This window comes from Molossus molossus, unplaced genomic scaffold, assembly GCF_014108415.1.
Source record: "Molossus molossus isolate mMolMol1 unplaced genomic scaffold, mMolMol1.p scaffold_m16_p_10, whole genome shotgun sequence".
Lineage (NCBI taxonomy): Eukaryota > Metazoa > Chordata > Mammalia > Chiroptera > Molossidae > Molossus > Molossus molossus.
In genome coordinates this window covers 63,203,593-63,220,975 of record NW_023425345.1, presented here as the reverse complement: position 1 = coordinate 63,220,975, position 17,383 = coordinate 63,203,593, and the positions used below count along the sequence as shown (strand labels likewise).

At 48.0% G+C, this 17,383-nt stretch overlaps 1 protein-coding gene across 1 annotated transcript in view; it reads right to left on the bottom strand.

Moving 5' to 3' along the window:
• Positions 1–12,451: 12,451 nt before the first annotated feature.
• Positions 12,452–17,383, bottom strand: part of BEST3 (bestrophin 3) — a 41,127-nt gene continuing 36,195 nt past the window's right edge. The window contains 1 exon segment of the mRNA XM_036251927.1: positions 12,452–13,971. Coding sequence (XP_036107820.1) covers positions 13,035–13,971 — 937 coding nt within the window. The 3' untranslated portion in view covers positions 12,452–13,034.

Genomic DNA, 17,383 nt, shown 5'->3' with positions numbered 1-17,383 from the left:
AAGAAGCCTAGGCCTGCGGATGACTGTGTGGGGCTCTCCATGCCCTGAGCGTCTGTGCTAACCTCTGCTGGAAGTGAGCTCGCCACCAGTTCCCAAATGTGCCCTCTGGGACCCCTGCCCTGAGGGCAGTGCTCTCACCTGGCCCCTAAGGACTGCTCTGAGGTATCCGTCTCCAAAGCAACCCTGGCTCTCTGGGAAGCACCCCGGGGCAGGCTGGGATTTTACAGACTTCGGGTATGGGTCACACTCTTTCTTCCTTGATGTCCCCAAAGACAGTTCCCGTTGCTTTGACTTAAAACACTGGAAATCACTTCAAAGAATAGAAAATTCTTAAAGGAGAAACATCTTCAGGAATATTCTTTACCTGGCCAGGTGGCTCAGTTGGTTGGAGCACCATCCTGTATACCAAAGTTTTGAGGTTTGATCCCTCATTGGCATGCATACGGGAGGCAACTAGTTGATGTTTCTCTCTCTCTCCGAACCACCTTCTCTCTCTAAAAATCAATAAAAACATATTCTCAGGTAAGGATTAAAAAAAAAGAATAATCTTCAATGAAGAGTTTATATTACATCTACAGTACAATTATGAAAAGAAGCTGCAAAGGATAAAAAAGATCGGAAGAAAACATGTTAAATGCTAACAGTGCTTTTGATAATGGGCGATTTATTTTTCTTTCCAATTTTTTAAAATGGGTTTACTTTATAAGGAGAAACATATATGTTTAAATCCCCCCTTTCCTTCTGGAATGGCTTATGTTTATCTTAAGCAGGTAGAAGGGGGTAGATGACCAGGAGGAGACCAGCCGACCTCTCCCCATTGTCATTTTGAGTAAGTCACCTAACTAACTGCTTTGATCAGTTTCCGCATTTGTAAAATGGGAAACTATCAGAACTGTGGGGCTTTATAAAGTTAGGATGAACATTTGATGAGATAATCTGAGTAAAAGTTTATTACAAGTCTGGTTCATGATAAATGCTCACGGTGTTAGTTATTATCACGATCACTAACTCACTGAAGGTGTTATTCTCATGAGCATCACTGATACTGTGACCAGCAGCTCCTGGCCCAGGGAATCCACTGCTCCTGGGGACACCAGGAGTCCCGCACTGTGCTATCCTAGGTGGACAGGTGTGAGGAGAAAGTACAGAAATGCCCCTTCCTTGCTTACTGATCTCCAAGTTCCCAGCCATGTGCTGAGAAAGGAATCAGCTTTAGAGCTGGAAGAGGCTGACTTTCTCCAGCAGTAGAAGAAGCTGTCCTGGTTGCTCCCAGGAATGCACATTTTTAAAAAATATATTTTTTAATTGATTTTTCAGAGAGAGAAGGGAGAGAGATAAAAACATTGATGTGAGAGAAAGATAGCTAGACTGCCTCTTGCACGCCTCCTACTGGGGATCGAGCCTGCAACCCGGGCACGTTCCCTGACTGGGACTCGAACCAGGACCTCTCAGCCCATGGGGCGACGCTCAATCCACTGAGCCACACTGGCCAGGCGAAAGCACATTAGATTTAGATCTTTCCTCTGGAGTTCCTGTGGGCAAGGAGGGCAGCCATTCCCCCTCAGTATGAGATGGGGGCTCTCCCAAGGACAATGGGGAGGAGAGGGGAAGGTGAGTGAGCCTGAGGTCTCTGCTGCTTGGGTTGGGTGGGGGGTGGAGGAGAGGCCGATGTTCTCTGCCACTGTCACTGGCTCCTGGGTTAGGTGAACTCCTAGGCAGGTGCACACAGTACCGTGGCCTCATTCTCTGTGAGCTGGAGACCCCTCTGGAGCCCTGGCCGCTCCTCTAAGCCCAACTTGTCCAGTCGTCTATCTGATATGTCTACTTGGATGGGGTTTATATACCAGAAATAAAACTATTCCTCCACCGACACTACTACTACAACTAAAACAAAACAGAAAACAAGCCTATACTCTCAAAACGTCACTCATTTATAAAACAGCACTGCAGTGCCGGACAGTGGGCCAGCCCCGGGGTCCAGCCGCCAGGAGCAGGCAGACGCCCTCCCCTGCGGCCACGGGCCAGAGGCTGAGTCTGCGACCAGGAGGCCTACCGAGCGGCTCTGCTGTGGGCCGGCGACGAAAACACACACACACACGAACTGGGTACACCTTTGAGGAGGGCCATTGAAATGAGGACACTCAGTGGAGAAAGATCAGGATGGTGAAGAGTCTCAAGATTGTAAGATGTAAAGAACAATTAGGTTCTTAGTTTGACAAGATTTGGTCTCAAGAAAAAAGGGGTGTGTGTGCGCACGTGCATTTTGGATGCTTATACTGAAGCCACACGATGGCATTCTGAGCTGTCAGAGGCTGCACCTGAGCGTGGAAAAGGAGGGACTAAGTACACACGGACCCAGAGGCGGAAGGACAACCAGTGGGATCTGATTGCCAGCAAGCAGCTTTCAGCTGTGTGGAGTGTGAGGTCTCAGCTCCCAGTGGGTCACCTTGGGAGGGTGGATGGTCTTTCACTGAGTGATTGCCGCTGGATGGATCTTGGCAGTGACAGTGTAGAGAGAATTCCTTCACACAGTGGGACACTGGACTGGTCACACCGAAATTTCCTTCCCACCACAAGGTCTAGGAACTGGCCGATGGGTGGCATGGGGACCTCAGGTGAAGGCATTTACAGTGACCAGCCTGGTGCCAGTGACTTCCAGCCGCCTCTGAGGTCTGTTTCTTAGTCTCCTGCAGGTAAAGAGACTCTCTATACCATAATGTCAAACTGATTCAAAAAGGGGACCCACGGGGTCCGAGGGGTCTCAGGATGTGGTGCAGGCCGAGCTCCCCAGTTCTGCTCAGACTGTGGGTGAGACTTATTGGTGCAGCCTTGCCCCCTGTCCCCATCCTGACCCTCCTCAGCCCGACTAATGGCCCCCGGTGCCGAGCACACCCGGAAAGGGCCGGTGGCATCGCTCCTTGATCTCAGATAACACATTGTCTTCATTGCATTGTTCCCCCTCCTGATTAAGACTCTTAGCTGCCAATTTCTTAGATTCTCTCTTTGATGAACAACCTGTTTGGTAGAGATTTGAAATGTTAACAAATGTTTTAAGGATGTGTGCATGACTGGGCTGTTCTCAGTCCCCATATGGGGATGCACTTGGATTACAGGTGGTGTCTGGGCCTTTTGTGCAGAATTTAAGGAGGAGGCAGACCACCCATGGTGCTGGGGTTACTGAGGGGGCCTGGGAGATTATGTGGGACACCCCTCCCATTTTTGCTTTTTCTGCTTTCCTTCTACTCCACCCATACTTCCTTCTTTTTTTTTTTAAATAAATTTTTTTTTCTGTATTGATTTTAGAGAGAGAGGAAGAGAGAGAGAGAGAGAGAGAGAGAGAGAGAGAAACATCATGAGAGAGAAGATCGATTGGCCTCCTCCTGCATGTCCCCCACTGGGGATTTGGCTGACAACCTGGGCATGTGTCCTGACTGGGAATCGAACCAGTGACCTCCTGGTGCATATGTTGACACCCAACCACTGAGCTACACTGGCCAGACCTATGCTTCCTTCTTTTAATTTCCCCTTTATATCTTAGACCCAGAGATGTAGGACCCAGACCCCTAGCAAACCTCGCTCCCGTCCTCAAGCCTGTCCATCTCTGAGGTTTCACGTTCAGGCCCCTCTCTGGTGCTGGCACCAGGGGGGGCTGGCAATGCCATCCTGGCAGAGCATCCTGAGGCTCATGGGGTTGTCCTTTGGCCTGTATCAGGCCCTGCCAGGAGGGACCTGTCTGGTGAGTGGATCCCTCCTGGGCACCAGTGCGGTACGTATGTATGTATGTATATATGTATGTATGTATTTATTTATTTTGTGTGTGTGTGTGAGAGTAGGCCTCCAGAAAGACATGCTGATTTGGGGTGACTTAAATTGTTTACATGGGCAGGATCCCTGCACAACCCAGGATGGTCCAGATTGCCTGCAGCCCCGCCTATGTCCCAAACCCCCTCCCCCAGGGGCAACTCCCCATGCATCTGAGCACCTGGGGATGCACATGGCTCCACCCTCGGGCTCAGGTGGGTAAAATTGGAGGGTCGGACTGAGCTTTTCCCGCTCAGCATCTGACATGCTGTCCCTGGAGGCAGCTGGGTTGGGCCGTTTGAGAAACTTGCCACTTTTGTTCTCCTCTTTGGCCTTTGCTTCTGCAAGTGGAGTGTGCTATACTCTGTTTTATCAAATCGGTCTAAGGCAGGATATTTAAGAAATTATGTACCTAGATCTTTGACTCAGCAGAAGAGTCATTTGTACACCTTCTGGGAAGTAACGTTCAACATTCTCAAATTCTGCTTTTGCTCTAAAGTCAGGCTCATCTCAATAATCAGAAAGATCATTAACAATTAGTTATGACTTTGCATCAGGCAGTGTTAATTGCTTTATATAACTATTTCACTTAATGTTTAAAACAACCTGATGAGGAAGTACTGGCACAGACGCACTTGATTGTTGATAAGATCGAAGCTAAGGCACGTCAGGTAACGTGCTCGGTCACACAGCTGGGAAGTGTCTGAGCCTGAAGAGAACCCAGGGCCCTGGATCTCAGTCACCGTACTATTTAATAACATAATAGCATAATAATAAGAGCAAACATTAAGTGTTTACCAAATGACAGGCAATGTACTATGAGTTTTGTATGAATGAGCTTATTAAGTACTTGCAAGAACAGGTATTACTAATATCTTCATTTTATCTGTGAGGAAAAGTTAAGTAACTTTTCACAAGCAGCGGTGAAGCCAGTATTTCAACCCACGCAATCTGATCCCCAGGGCTTACATTATTACCTTTTGTGTTCAGAGACTTCTCTGCTTGACAAAGGTTGTTTAAGCCATGTTTGAAATGTGCTTTTATGAGTGGAACATAATGTGCAAATGAGCTCGTTCTGCCCTCTGTGCCCTGGGACACTGGACTCCGGAAGGCTGTTGATTTGTCTTCCAGAACCTCCGCCATCAACCCACAGAGTACAGGCCACCTGCTGCAGAACACTTTGGCAAGGTGAGTTCCTTGTACCCAGCTGGCATCGTGCAGATGGCATGATGCCCACGTGATCCCTGCCTGCTCTTTTTGATTCTAGGAGGGATGGGATTGTGTGTATCAGCAGTTTCAACTTCTGGAGGTCACCACCCACTCTGGACAGCTCCGGATCTTAGGAGCCGTGTTTATATCCAAATTTTGTGTGTTTGATGGGGTAACGACAGAGTGTTTGCAAAAGCCGTGCTTGGAGGTGGCATTGACCCCCTTGGCCTCAGGTAGCAGAGGTGAGGCAGATGCCAAGAACTGCGTTGGTGGCCGGAGGCCAGATTCCACAGATGCCACTGGGACAGCTGAGGGGGTGCCAGTCCTGATCTGATGTTGGGCTTCCTACTCTTTGTGCTCAGACCCCGCAGGGCTCCTCCCACGGGCTGAGCATCCACTGAAGAGGTCTGGGGAGAGGGACCCTAGACTCGATGTTGGCTACACACAAAGCTGTGTCCATCAACACAGGAGTGTCCTTGCCTTTGTATTTGGTGTTTCTCCTGAGATACTATCTTTTATCAACTTCTGATCCTCTATGGCTTTTAGAGATTTTGTTTCCCAAGCACTGAGTAGGTTTGAGCTTCTTCCCAGCCATCTCTTCCCCACACCAACAGGGCTCACCAACTCGAAGCTCTTTCTTCTTCCTCTACATGCAGACTCATGCTGTTCTTGGGGGAATGAAGCTGGCTTTTAAAAACCACATAGTTTTTCATCTGCCCGCCCTGAGCAGCTGTCCCTGCTATTCAGCGCTCAATGCCACTTGCTCTGGAGCTGACCTTGGAGTGGCTGATGGATCCCAAGGTGGAATGTCTGGAAGTAGCAGGCTCCGGGCTGCCTTTGCTCTGGGCAAGAGACAACCAGCCTGCCAGCTGCCATGAACAGCAGCTGTGGCTCTGTGAACCCGAGTGGGGAGGCTCTCAAGTTTCTCCAGTGGGAGTGACACAGAAATGACATGCTGTTCCTGGTCGTCTGGGATCGATCCAACATCTCTGCAAGGCCTACTGCCAGGGGGGCCTGGTCAAGCGAGGTTGATCAGTGCTGGGAGTCCCTGCGTCTGGAGAGACTTGCCCTGTCACCAAGCCAGGAGAATACTGAGACTGTACACCCAGAGGGGCAGGTCAGGCAGAGACCAGAGTCCAGGTGTAACGTGTCTGAGGGGTAGCACGGGGCTGCCGGGGGATTGCAGCACTGAGTGGAAAGACGACCTGAGGCTTTGGCTTTGCATCTTATTCTCTCTCTTTGCGCCTTATTCTTTCTCTTCGCGCAGTTTAGGGAACACACAGTGGCTGAGGTCTCCATGGAGCTGGAGATGCTTTAGTAAAAGAATTGAAAGCAGGCCAAGACAGTATGGCTCAGTGGGGTGAGCGTCATCCCAGGGACTGAGAGGTCCTGGTTCGATTCCTGGTCAGGGCACATGCCTGGGTTGTGGGCTCAATCTCCAGTAGGGGGCGTGCAGGAGGCAGCCAATGGATGTTTCTCTCACACATAGATGTTTCTATCACTTTCTCCCTTCCTCTCTCTCTAAAAAGTCAATAAAAACATATTTAAAAAAAAAAAAAAAAGGAATTGAAAGCTCAAGATACCCACCAGGATCAAGTAGGCCACAGCCAAGTGAAGCAGAACTAATGGAGGGTGGTAGGGAGTGGTGGAGACTGTGGTAAATTGAAGAATCCCAGCTAAGCAAGAGCATTCAGAAAATCAGATTCAAACTACCATTTGAAATTTCCCACTGCAGACCAAAGTTTTTTGGTTTTTTTAAAAAATATTTTTGTTGATTTTTAGAGAGAGAGAGGAAGAAGAGAGAGAGAGAGAGATAAACATCTATGTGAGAGTGTAACATTGATTGATGCAAACCAAAGTTTTATATCTAATTTTGTCTCAGATTGCTAAGTAAACGAACTTATCAATAACATTATTCTGCTCAGTGTTAAAAAAAAAAAAGACAAAAAACCAGGTTCACTAAAAATTTTTAAATACTCCTACTGTTATACTTTCTCTTCATGGAAACCGATGCTTCTGGAATGCCCCAGGATGGGCTCTTGGGTAATGAACATATCGGTGACCTTATGTGGGGGCTAGGCCCTACATGCAACACATAATGAGAAAATTAATAGAGTAAAAATTAATTACCATTGAAAACTCCTTAGAAAGGAAGCATGTTGGGCACTAACAAAGTACCTTTCTCAGGCAGTCCACAAGCCCGGATGGTAAAATCAGTGAAGATTTGTCAGTGGGCTGGCGTCTGGGAGCCAAGCTGTTTGAGCGATTCTAGTGTTGTATCTGTAAACACCAGACTCACTCTGAGCGCATCCGAATCGAGGCTGATCGAGTGGGATTTCCACTTCCCACTCCCACGAGGCATGTGTTCCCTGTGGAGAAGGGTGGACGTGAACAGGGTCTTTTCTTTCTGCCAAGCTCATCGTTGGACTCAGACAGGTTACACACATTTAGTGCGACTCCAGCAGTCTGAGAGATGAACTGATACGTCTCACATGCGCACAGAAAAGAAGGAGTTGGTGGTCTGGCACCGGATCCACACACTTGTTTCAGGCGCCCAAACTGCTTTGGCCAATGACAGAGTACAACCCTATATTACATCCAAGAGTTTAAGTTGTTCCTGATGAAGGAAGGGATCATGAGAACAGGGGTAACTGCAGGGAAGGTGTTTATAGAGGAATAAGCTCTAGGGTTGGGCTTTCCAGAAAAACCGATGTATTTGCCTCATGATTTATGTGCAGACCTGGTTTTGAATCCCAGGTCTGCCAGCTCTCAGCTCGGTGACATGAGCACTCTATTTCACTTCCCTGAGCCTCAGTTTCCTTATCTGTAAAATGGACATAGTGACACCGCCCAGTTTGTTATGAGAATTAAGTGTGATCATGTGTGTACAGCACTTGCCATAGCACCTGGCACATGATAGGTATTCAATACATGTCGGCTTCCCAAGGTTCCCCACCAGCCTTCCAAGGCTAAGTCAGTGGAGCTGGTTGAGTAACTGTATAATTGACTGTATAATCTGTTGTTCTACTGAGTTACGTTTTGATGCAGTGTGGAACAGTAGAATCAGCAATGAATCTAAGAGGTCTGGGTTCAAATCCCAGATTGAAATTTTAACTTTTTTGAAACTTTCAGCAAGTAATTGAACTTCTCTATACAATGACTGATCTTTGTGAAGATCGATTGAAGTGACACATGAAAACACCTGGCACACCAAGGTGCCCAATAGGCATTCATTCTGCCCTTCCCTACCCCACTCCCCTTTTTGTGTCTTTCTCCATTTTCTCAGTATCCATGTATAGAATTGCCAGAAAGGGACTGGAAAAGCATTGAGAGGAACCTTAAATCACTTAATCTAACCACTCACTTTAGAGCTGAGCAAGATGAAGTCCAGAGTGTTCAAATAACCTGATTGAAACCATACAGTTAAGGTTGTGATCACCTTTGATTGAGATTTTAAAATTAATTTCATAGAGAGAGAGGAAGAAAGGGGGAGAGATAGAAACATGGATGTGAGGGTGAGACATTGATCGGCTGCCTCCTGCACTTATGGAGCATGAAACCCAGGCGTGTGCCCTGACCTGCAATCAAACTGGCGACCTCCTGGTGCACGGGATGATGCCCACCCAACTGAGCACACCAGCCAGGGCTTGACTGAGATTTTAGGTTTCCTAACTTTGGATCTAAATTTAATTTGGTTCATTTATTCATTCATTCTTTCAAGGATTCATCCATCAAATTTTCTTTTTTTGAGGGGTGTCAGGCACAGTCCGAAGCCGGGCATACACTGGTTGAAGACAGTGAACAGAGCTTACCTCCGGGGGGGAAGGGGCGTGGCTGCCTCCTGGGCAGGAGTTAGGCCCCACCTCCACTGTGCCCTGAGAGCTGCATTATCTCACCTGAGCTCCCTCAGCTAGACCTGGACCTTCCTCCTGGACAGAGCAGCAGGGGCACACGGGCTCTGGATTGGGGCCAGGGGGTGCAAATTTGAAGAGAGGTGGCTGTGTCATTCAGGAACTTGCCTGTGTTCTCACATTTTTTTTTTTTTTTTTTAGTAATATAAGTAGTCAAAATCCATTTTACTAGGGAAAAACTCTGACTGGTCTTTTGTTTAAAAGTGTTTTCTGATCTCGAAAAGTGTTTTTCCCTTTGGGATTTACAGGGTCCAATGACCACGTGGATAAATAGTGAGCTTGTTATTAAAATCAAGGATGCTGCCAATTGGGGAAAGCTTCATTTCTGGAGGAATAAAGATGAGATTAACTCTTCTGAAACCATCAGCAAGTGTCTCAAACAAGGCAGAAAACACCCAATGCCCAGCCATCTTGGAGCACAGCTTGTCACAGGAGGGCACAGAGGAGGCGGGGCAGGTCCCCGAGACCCAGGGCGCATCTCCACCCCCACAAGAACGCGATGCAGACCTCCTGGTGTGCCGCCTGCGCCTCTGCTGACCCCAGGCCCTAAATATAGCCTGAGGGTGGACTCCACCTGTCCGGATTCCATCCTGCCTCCTTTTGAGTGTTGAAGGATCCTGAACCATCCCTGTAACACCATCCCTGTCCTTTAGCAAGCGCTCCGCATGTAGCAGGCTTTACCCTGCGATTTAGGCTCAGCCTAATCACAGACAGGCCATTTTTAGGTTTTTTTTTCCACTGAGGAATATAACGAGTTTACACACTCCAGGCACCGGAACGGGGGATTTCGCCGGGGAATTTCGCCAGTTGGAAGACAAGAGAGGATGACGCATTTGGAGATTTGTATTCAGTGGGGAGGAGCTAGAGTTTTATGAGGTTAAAACAGCTTTCTTTTTTCCATTCATACACCCTGTCTTTTAGTTCTCTCAGAAGCTATTTTGTTTCATGCCAGTGTATCTGGTTTGCAAGAAATATGTGGAACTTATCACTTGTCGTTTAGTAGGAGGGGTTGTAGGGATACTGGCTCACTCTATGGAGAAAAAGAAAACTGAATTCCTACCTAAGGTTGTAAAGATAATAGAAAAAATGGTAGGTGAACAATCATGACATAGGGGTGGGCAAAGATTGTTTTTCAAAACTTCAAAAGAATAGTACAAGCAAAAAATTGATGAACTTGATTATATCAAAATTAAGGATTTCTGTTGAACAATGAACACCAGGGACACTTTTGACAGACACACAAAGAATTGGAAAGACTGTTGCAATGTCCAAAACCAGCAAGGGACTATTATCAATCTGAAATATAGAAGGAACTCCTGGAAATCAACAGGAGAAATATAGATAAAAGGGCAAAGGACTTGGAAAGGCAATTTTAAAAATAGAAGTCCCAACAGAATTAAGAAGAATATGAAGGGATGCTGAATGTCATTAGGAAATCAGATAAATGTCATACGCCAGTAAATGCCAATTGAACAGTAATGACGTGTCACTTCACACGAGTTCGACTGGAAAAACCAGAACTCCAGGTGATAGGCTTGTCGAATGAATCATTGTCCAGTTTTCAGTGCGAGGAGGAAATGGGAGGCCATCACAGATTTTGATGAAGTGTCAAGAAAATTAAAGAATTCTCTGGACAGCCCTGCCGGTGTGGCTCAGTGGATTGAGCATCGTCCCATGGACTGAGAAGTCCCTGTTTGATTCCCTGTCAGGGCACATGCCTGGGTTTTGAGCTCAATACACAGTAGGGGTGTGCAGGAGGCAGCCGAACGATGTTTCTCTCATTAATGTTTTTCTCTCTCTCTCTCCCTTCCTCTCTCTCTAAAAAAATCATTAAAAACATATTTAAAAAATAATTCTCTGGAAAAAGGTGCATGAGGGAAGGATGGAAGCAGAGATAAATGAACATTCTCTTAGTCCGCCACAAAATGTATGATTCTATCTGTGTGTAATTTATCACCTTGCATTTAGGCACAAAAACATTGATTATATTTCAAAAGCAGTTAAGTAGAAACATTTGCATCTGAGCAATAGATAAAACCAAAGAGAAAAGAGTAAAGTGACTTAGGTTGAAACATCCAAGAGAAGAGCATTAAGAGGCTGCGAGATGGTTAAGCTTCCTGCCTGTAAAAGTGTTATACTGGGCCTTGAACCTGGGTCTGTACGTAGTGCTTTGGGAACATCAGTGCCTTCCCAGGTAGCAACACTATCGACCAACATAGAAAACCATCGATTGATAGCATTTCCTTCAATGTTACTTCCTTTTAGTCCTTGGAGAAAGGTCAGTAAAGTAAACGTCATTGCTGTTGTGCGGCTGAGTGGTCCGCTGAGATGCCTTGTAAAATGTGCTAATGATAACACTGCATATCAGGAGGACCTGGGGGTGGGGGGAAGGGAGGGTCCTGCCAACTTTCTTCTTTCAGAAAAACGAAGAGGACCATGGCTGGGGCTCCGGGGTGGAGCAATGCCCCCCTGTATGAACGCATAAAAGATGCAGTGAGGATGGAGGGAGGCCTCCGAGGCTGGAGAAACGTAGGCATGGTCCTCTCAGGGCATCCTCCCGAGTTCCGGATAGATGGGCAGAGTCAGGCCTTGCAGACAGCACAGCTCAGTGAGGGAGACACTGGCTGAGAATAGGGGCTCTCGAGTCAGCTAACCCTTGAATCTGAGCCCTGCCACTTCCTAGCTATGTGGATTTAGTTACATTACTGTACCTCTCCAAAGTCTCTGTTTTCCTTGTCTTGAAAATGCAGGTAATCGTTTATCAGCTCATAAGATTCCCGTGAAGATGAGTGAGGTCGTCTGTGAACTTTCCGTCTCCTGCCTGGAACACCATGAGCACTCCATAAACGGTAGCTCTTAGTTGGGGTTACTTTATTTCTGAAACCATAGATAGTCAAGCTCCATCACAGGACAGAAATAGTGAGAGCAGCACGCATAAGGTATGGCCTTCCAGACAAAAATGGGATTCCCCCACTAGCAGCCACCCCAAGAGCTCCTTGGAGTGAGTCCATCCACAACCCCTCCCCATTGTGCAGTCCTGAACCCCCTTAACCTCCCGGCTGCAACATCCTACCTCATCCCAAACAACCCGGCAGACACAGTAACTGGTCCCACGCTGTGACATGATTGGGATTTTGGCTTTAAGAGTTCGAGTTAAACACATTCAAGCTTTGGTATTCTTTGGTTCCATAGCATTTGGTTATTGAGGTTTCATGCCCATCTCGGCTTCGATTTTCTCCGGTGTTCAAGACCATAGAGCGGAAGAAACAGCCATGGCTGCCTAGGGTGCAGCGGGCCCATCGACTCCCACCCCCACCGTGAGGCTGGAGGTGCGTCAAGCTGGATTTGTTGACATCTTTGGTTATTCTGTAGGAGGCGACACCAATGCCTTATATTTCAAAAGTCATGGCAAAAGTAAGCAACAAAGTTGGCAAAAGAAAATATCATAACCTGCAAGGTGGGGCAGATTGGAGTCATTGGAGAAGGAGCGAAAGTAGGAAGAAGGGAATGAGAAAAGGATGAGAGAAGAAAGGGAGAAAAGAGAAAAGTGAAGTCGCGAAAGTGGGAAAGGAACAGGGAGGGAGATGCAGCTTCTTGACGCTGACAAAGCTCAAGAACGGGGACGCGGTGGTAACAGTTTAGAAAGTGGGAGTGAAATGGTGAGAAAGCCTCAAACCAAACAGCCACAGTGAGAATGTGGCTTTTGAGGCATTTTATGGACCATCTCCTTGCTTTTGTAATTGAAGAAAAGAAGAAGAAAAAAACCCAGAAACAAATAGGGAATTCTTTGTCTCCTATTGGCAAAACTAGGGGATTAGATAATGATCTCTAAGGTGCTTTCCAAAGCTAACAATCTATGAATTTGTAAGTCACGTATGCATTTAAGACTCCTTGTTTGGATGAGATACATCACTGCGGTCTCTGTAACATCCATGAAAGCCACTCGATGGTGGAGAATGTGCTCCACATCCTTAGTTCTGAAAAAGTCAGGATCATAATGCCCTTCAAAGTTTTAAATAGCTTATACAGTATGATTGCTTTTTTAAAAAAATTGACCAGTCCTCAGGTATGTTCTGGAACCGATGCTGGACTTCGGGGAAGTGAGGCTTTAGACTAGAACCAGGTCCCGGATCTTTCCCGCATCCCCCTGGGCGATTCCTCCGTGCGCTCGTTGTTAAATTCTACGATGTCCGTTTCCTTGGCGTCCAGGTTTTCCATTAAATACAGCAGGTCAGGAGAGGTGGGAGAGCCGGCCACAAAGTTGATGCCACTGGTCTCGGAGGATGTTTCTGTGTCGATTAAAAGAGCCGGCTCAGGGTTCGCGGGCTCCTGACTCGGGCCCTCCAGGGAGGCGTGGCTGGACTCCAGGAAGCCGGGGAGGCTCCACCGCTTTGGAAACGTGTCACTCTCAAAGGGGTCTTCCTCAGGCGCAAACTTGAAAATGATTTTCTCAGCTTTGGCTGAAGCAGTGTGGGGACTGGGGCCTTCAGGAGGTGTCCCCTCCCCTGAGGGGAACAGGATCAATCCCACGGGGTCCTCCTGCTTCCCAGTGCTGCTTGGCTGAAGCCCGGTGAACTGGAAGCTCTGGATGGAGCCAGTGGAGCCGCGCTGGTCCTCTGCCGGCGGCCCCGGGGCTGTGATCAGTACCTCGGGCACCTGAGGCATTTTGACGGGGGAGGCCCTCACGCTGGACTGTGGGGTCAGGCTCTGTAAGGTGCTTGTCCGGCTGGTCTCCCTGATTGTGGACAGCTCTCCCAGGCTGGCGTGCAGCTTGGGGCTCGCCTCCGGGGAGACCTGCTTCCAGGAGGCTGAGGCACGGTGGGGGCTTCGCGAGGGCACGTCCAGCAGGTCCCGGGTGGGGCTCAGGTCGCCAGCAGGGAAGAACGTGGAGCTCTCGCTGGCTTGCCTCCCATAGCGTCTGCCCCTGGGGCTGGAGGGGTGTTCGTGGGCACTCAGGAACCTCTTGACCCTTCTGATCATGGAATGGCGCTGGCCATGCTTCTCGTAGTCCAGTAGCCACTCCTCGCCAGGCAAATCGGACCCAGACAGCCTGAAACACAGAGTGACAACATGTAGGCAGAGCAGCTTCAGGGGCCTGTCTTTGGGGGCAGGGTCCCAAAGCTAAGGACAAGTTTGGTATTTTCACATTACAGATGTTGAGATGGGTAGGGAAGGTGACTTTGACTTGCAATAGTCCAGCAGAGGTTCCCAGTTTTTGGTCACGGGGTCCTTTAAACTCTTAAAAATTACTGAGCACCCACAAAGAGATTCATTTATGTCGGTGATAGCTATTGCTATTTACTCTATTAGAAATAACCAAAGAATATATAAAAAAAGACAAACACAAGAATGTACAAGCATACATTCCATTAACTGTTAAGTTCTATGCTATTGTTGAGGATTTTTAACATAAGACTCAAAAAATCCTACCATTTTTATTTTATTTATCTTTATTAGTTTTTTAGAGAGAGAAAGGGAGAGGGAGAGAGAGATAGAAACATCGATGAGAGAGAACATCAATTGGCCACCCCCTGCATGCCCCATACAGGGGATTAAGTCCACAACCCGGGCATGTGTCCTGACCGGGAATCAAACTGGCGACCTCTTGGTGCATGGGTCGATGCTCAACCACTGAACCACACCAGCCGGACAATCCTACCATTTTTAATCTTCTCCTTTGAGGCTGAAATGAAATGGATGATGCAGATAGCGATAAGGGCTACTGGGCAGTAAGGCCTCCTCCTGCCTCATGACATAGCATGTGGCCTCCGGGAAATTCCACTCCACGCTCATGAAAGAATGGGAGTGAAAAAGGCAAACAACATTTTAGAATCACAAAAGTGGTTTTGCAATAGCTAGCAGAGCTGCGTGATGTAGAGGGAAGTTGTTAAGAGTAAATCCTGAGTTCTCATCACAAGGAGAACATTTTTTTCCTTTTTTCTTTTTATTGCATCTCTGTGAGAAGCTGGATGTCAGCTGTACCTATGGTGGTAATTGTTTCACAATATAAAGCCAACCATTATACTGTATGCTTTAAACTTGTACAGTGATATGTATCAATTATTTCTCAATAAAAGAAAATAATAGTTTTGACCTCAAGGACATGGGTCTGGGTGATCTGCAGGAGTCCCCAGACCACACTTTGAGAATCACTGACGTAGAGACTTGAACATTAAAGAAAAAGATATAGTGTGTTCTTTCTCCCTTATTACAGATGAACTAAGGTCATATTTTCCCAGGAACCATAAAACTCCCCAAACAATGGATCATAGTTAGATTCAAGACAGTGCAACTAAGAGCTAACATTGACTGACCTCCCATGTGTTAATTCATTTAATTATCACAGTCATCACGTTGAGGTGGTATTGTTGTTACCATTCACACTTTACCGATGAGGAAGCTGAGGCCCAGAGAGACTTGGTAAGGCTATGCAGCAGCGAGGGCCAGACCCAGAAGTCTGCCTCCAAAGTCTGTCTTGACTCCCCTTGACACAAAGCCTGAAGGAGGAGTGTGAGCCTCATGCTGTGCTTGGGCTCCCCGTGGGATTCAGTTCTATGGATTTGCTATTGTTGAGAATTTTTAACATTTAAGACACGAAAAAGTCTCACCATTTTTAATCTTCTCTAAGGCTGAAATAAAATGGATAATTGTGATAATGCTAAGGGCTATGGGGTAGTAAGGCCTACGCCTGCCTCAGATGACACGGTTGTTTGTCTCACATCTCTGTGGATGACAGTCGTAATGAGGTCTGAAGAACGACTTCAAGCCTTGCCCTTACACTGCCCGTGCTGGTGTGGGCTCTGGGAGCAGTGTTCACAGAGACGCCCGTGGTGACAAGATGCTTTCGCCATGCCAGGTGCGTTTTACGTGCCATAAGGAGAAAGTAAGGACAGCAGACTGTTGGTGTGGCCTGGAAGGACAAAGGGAGCCGTCAAAAGAGAACGCCGCTCCTGGTGTGCTTGAATAAAGGATGGGTGATTGAGATGATTAACTGGCTAAATGTCCTGGGATGGCGTCCGATTACAGCCTTGTGCTGTTATCCTAAAGCCCCAGCCGTGCCCTTGGCTACCAGATAGCCCCTGGCCCGGCTCGCTGTGCGTGGCTCAGATTCTGTTACACAGACTTGAGAACCGCAGACTCATGCTTCAGCGGCCCCGGGTGACCCTGCTGGTTGGGTTTCATTGGGTCAGCCCTCCAGTCACACTCCAGGAGTTCACCAGAGGAGCAGTGAGCACAGCTGCTCACGGGGATCGCCTCGCTGGGCGCTGGGCCTGCTCTGGGAGTCAGGCGGACTGGCCCCAAACCTCCAGTGGGGAGCTTGAGTTTTTGTTCAGGTTTTGTTTTCTTCCGCTCCTTCTAAACCACACAACCTTGTAAGAAGGACAAAATCGGCTAGGACAAAATGTATTATTACTACTTCAAAACTTCAGGAATCCTAAAAAAGCAAACAAACCTCCCCCCCAAACTTTCTCACTATGCACTGATGTGATGGATATTCACATTCAGCCCAGGCAAACGGTAAGGCCCTGGGCCACAAATCAGCAAGGCCAGGGCTCTGCTAATGATCTACTGATTCACCAACGGACACTGAGACCCCGTTGCACCTCCTTGCAATCGTGACACGCTGTGGATGAATGAGATTCGTCCACTTACCCAACGAAATGTATTGCGCATCTACCATGAACCAATCTGTTGCCTTACGTACCACAATTTAAAAGGAGGGAGGAGCCATGTGCAGCTGACCCTTGAACGGGGGTGGGGGTGGGGGTGGGGTGGGGTGGGGTGGGGTGGGGGTGGAAGGGCACTGAAAATCCACGTATCACTTTTGACTCCGAAAACTCAACGCCTCACAGTCTGCTGTGGACCAGAAGCCTTACCGGTAGGTAACAAACTCTCAATTAATACATATTTTGTATGTTACCTGCATTATGTCCTGTCTGCTGACAAAAAGTAAGCTAGAGAAAAGAAAATGTTATGAAGAAAATCAGAAGGAAGATACGTTTAGAGTATTCATTGAAAAGAAATCCCATTGTGAGTGGACCCATACAGTTCAAACCTGTGTTGTTCAAGGGTTAATTGTCTATAAATAGCTGAGTTTGGAGCAAAGACTGTTTTGAAGCTGGACGCGGACACGGAGTGGGCCTGAGCCGGAACAGCGCACGTGCACGGGGGACGCAGCCCAGAAGGCGGCGGACGGTGGCGGTGTTTGCGGGGAGCAGGAGACCTGGTTCGTGTGAAACACACGGGCTAGCGTCCAGCCTGCAGGTGGAAAGGCGGCCTCGGACCGTGCAGTCTCACGCAGGTGGAGGGATCTGGACCCGAGGCAGAGCAGAGCTGAGCTGACCGCGCAGCCGGAGCCGGCCGTCGGGGCGCCCGAGCGGGAGCAGCTACGTGCATGGAAAGCAGCGTGACGAGCCCGACAAAGGCCGCGGATGAGAAGCACGCGTGGAACGCCCCATGCC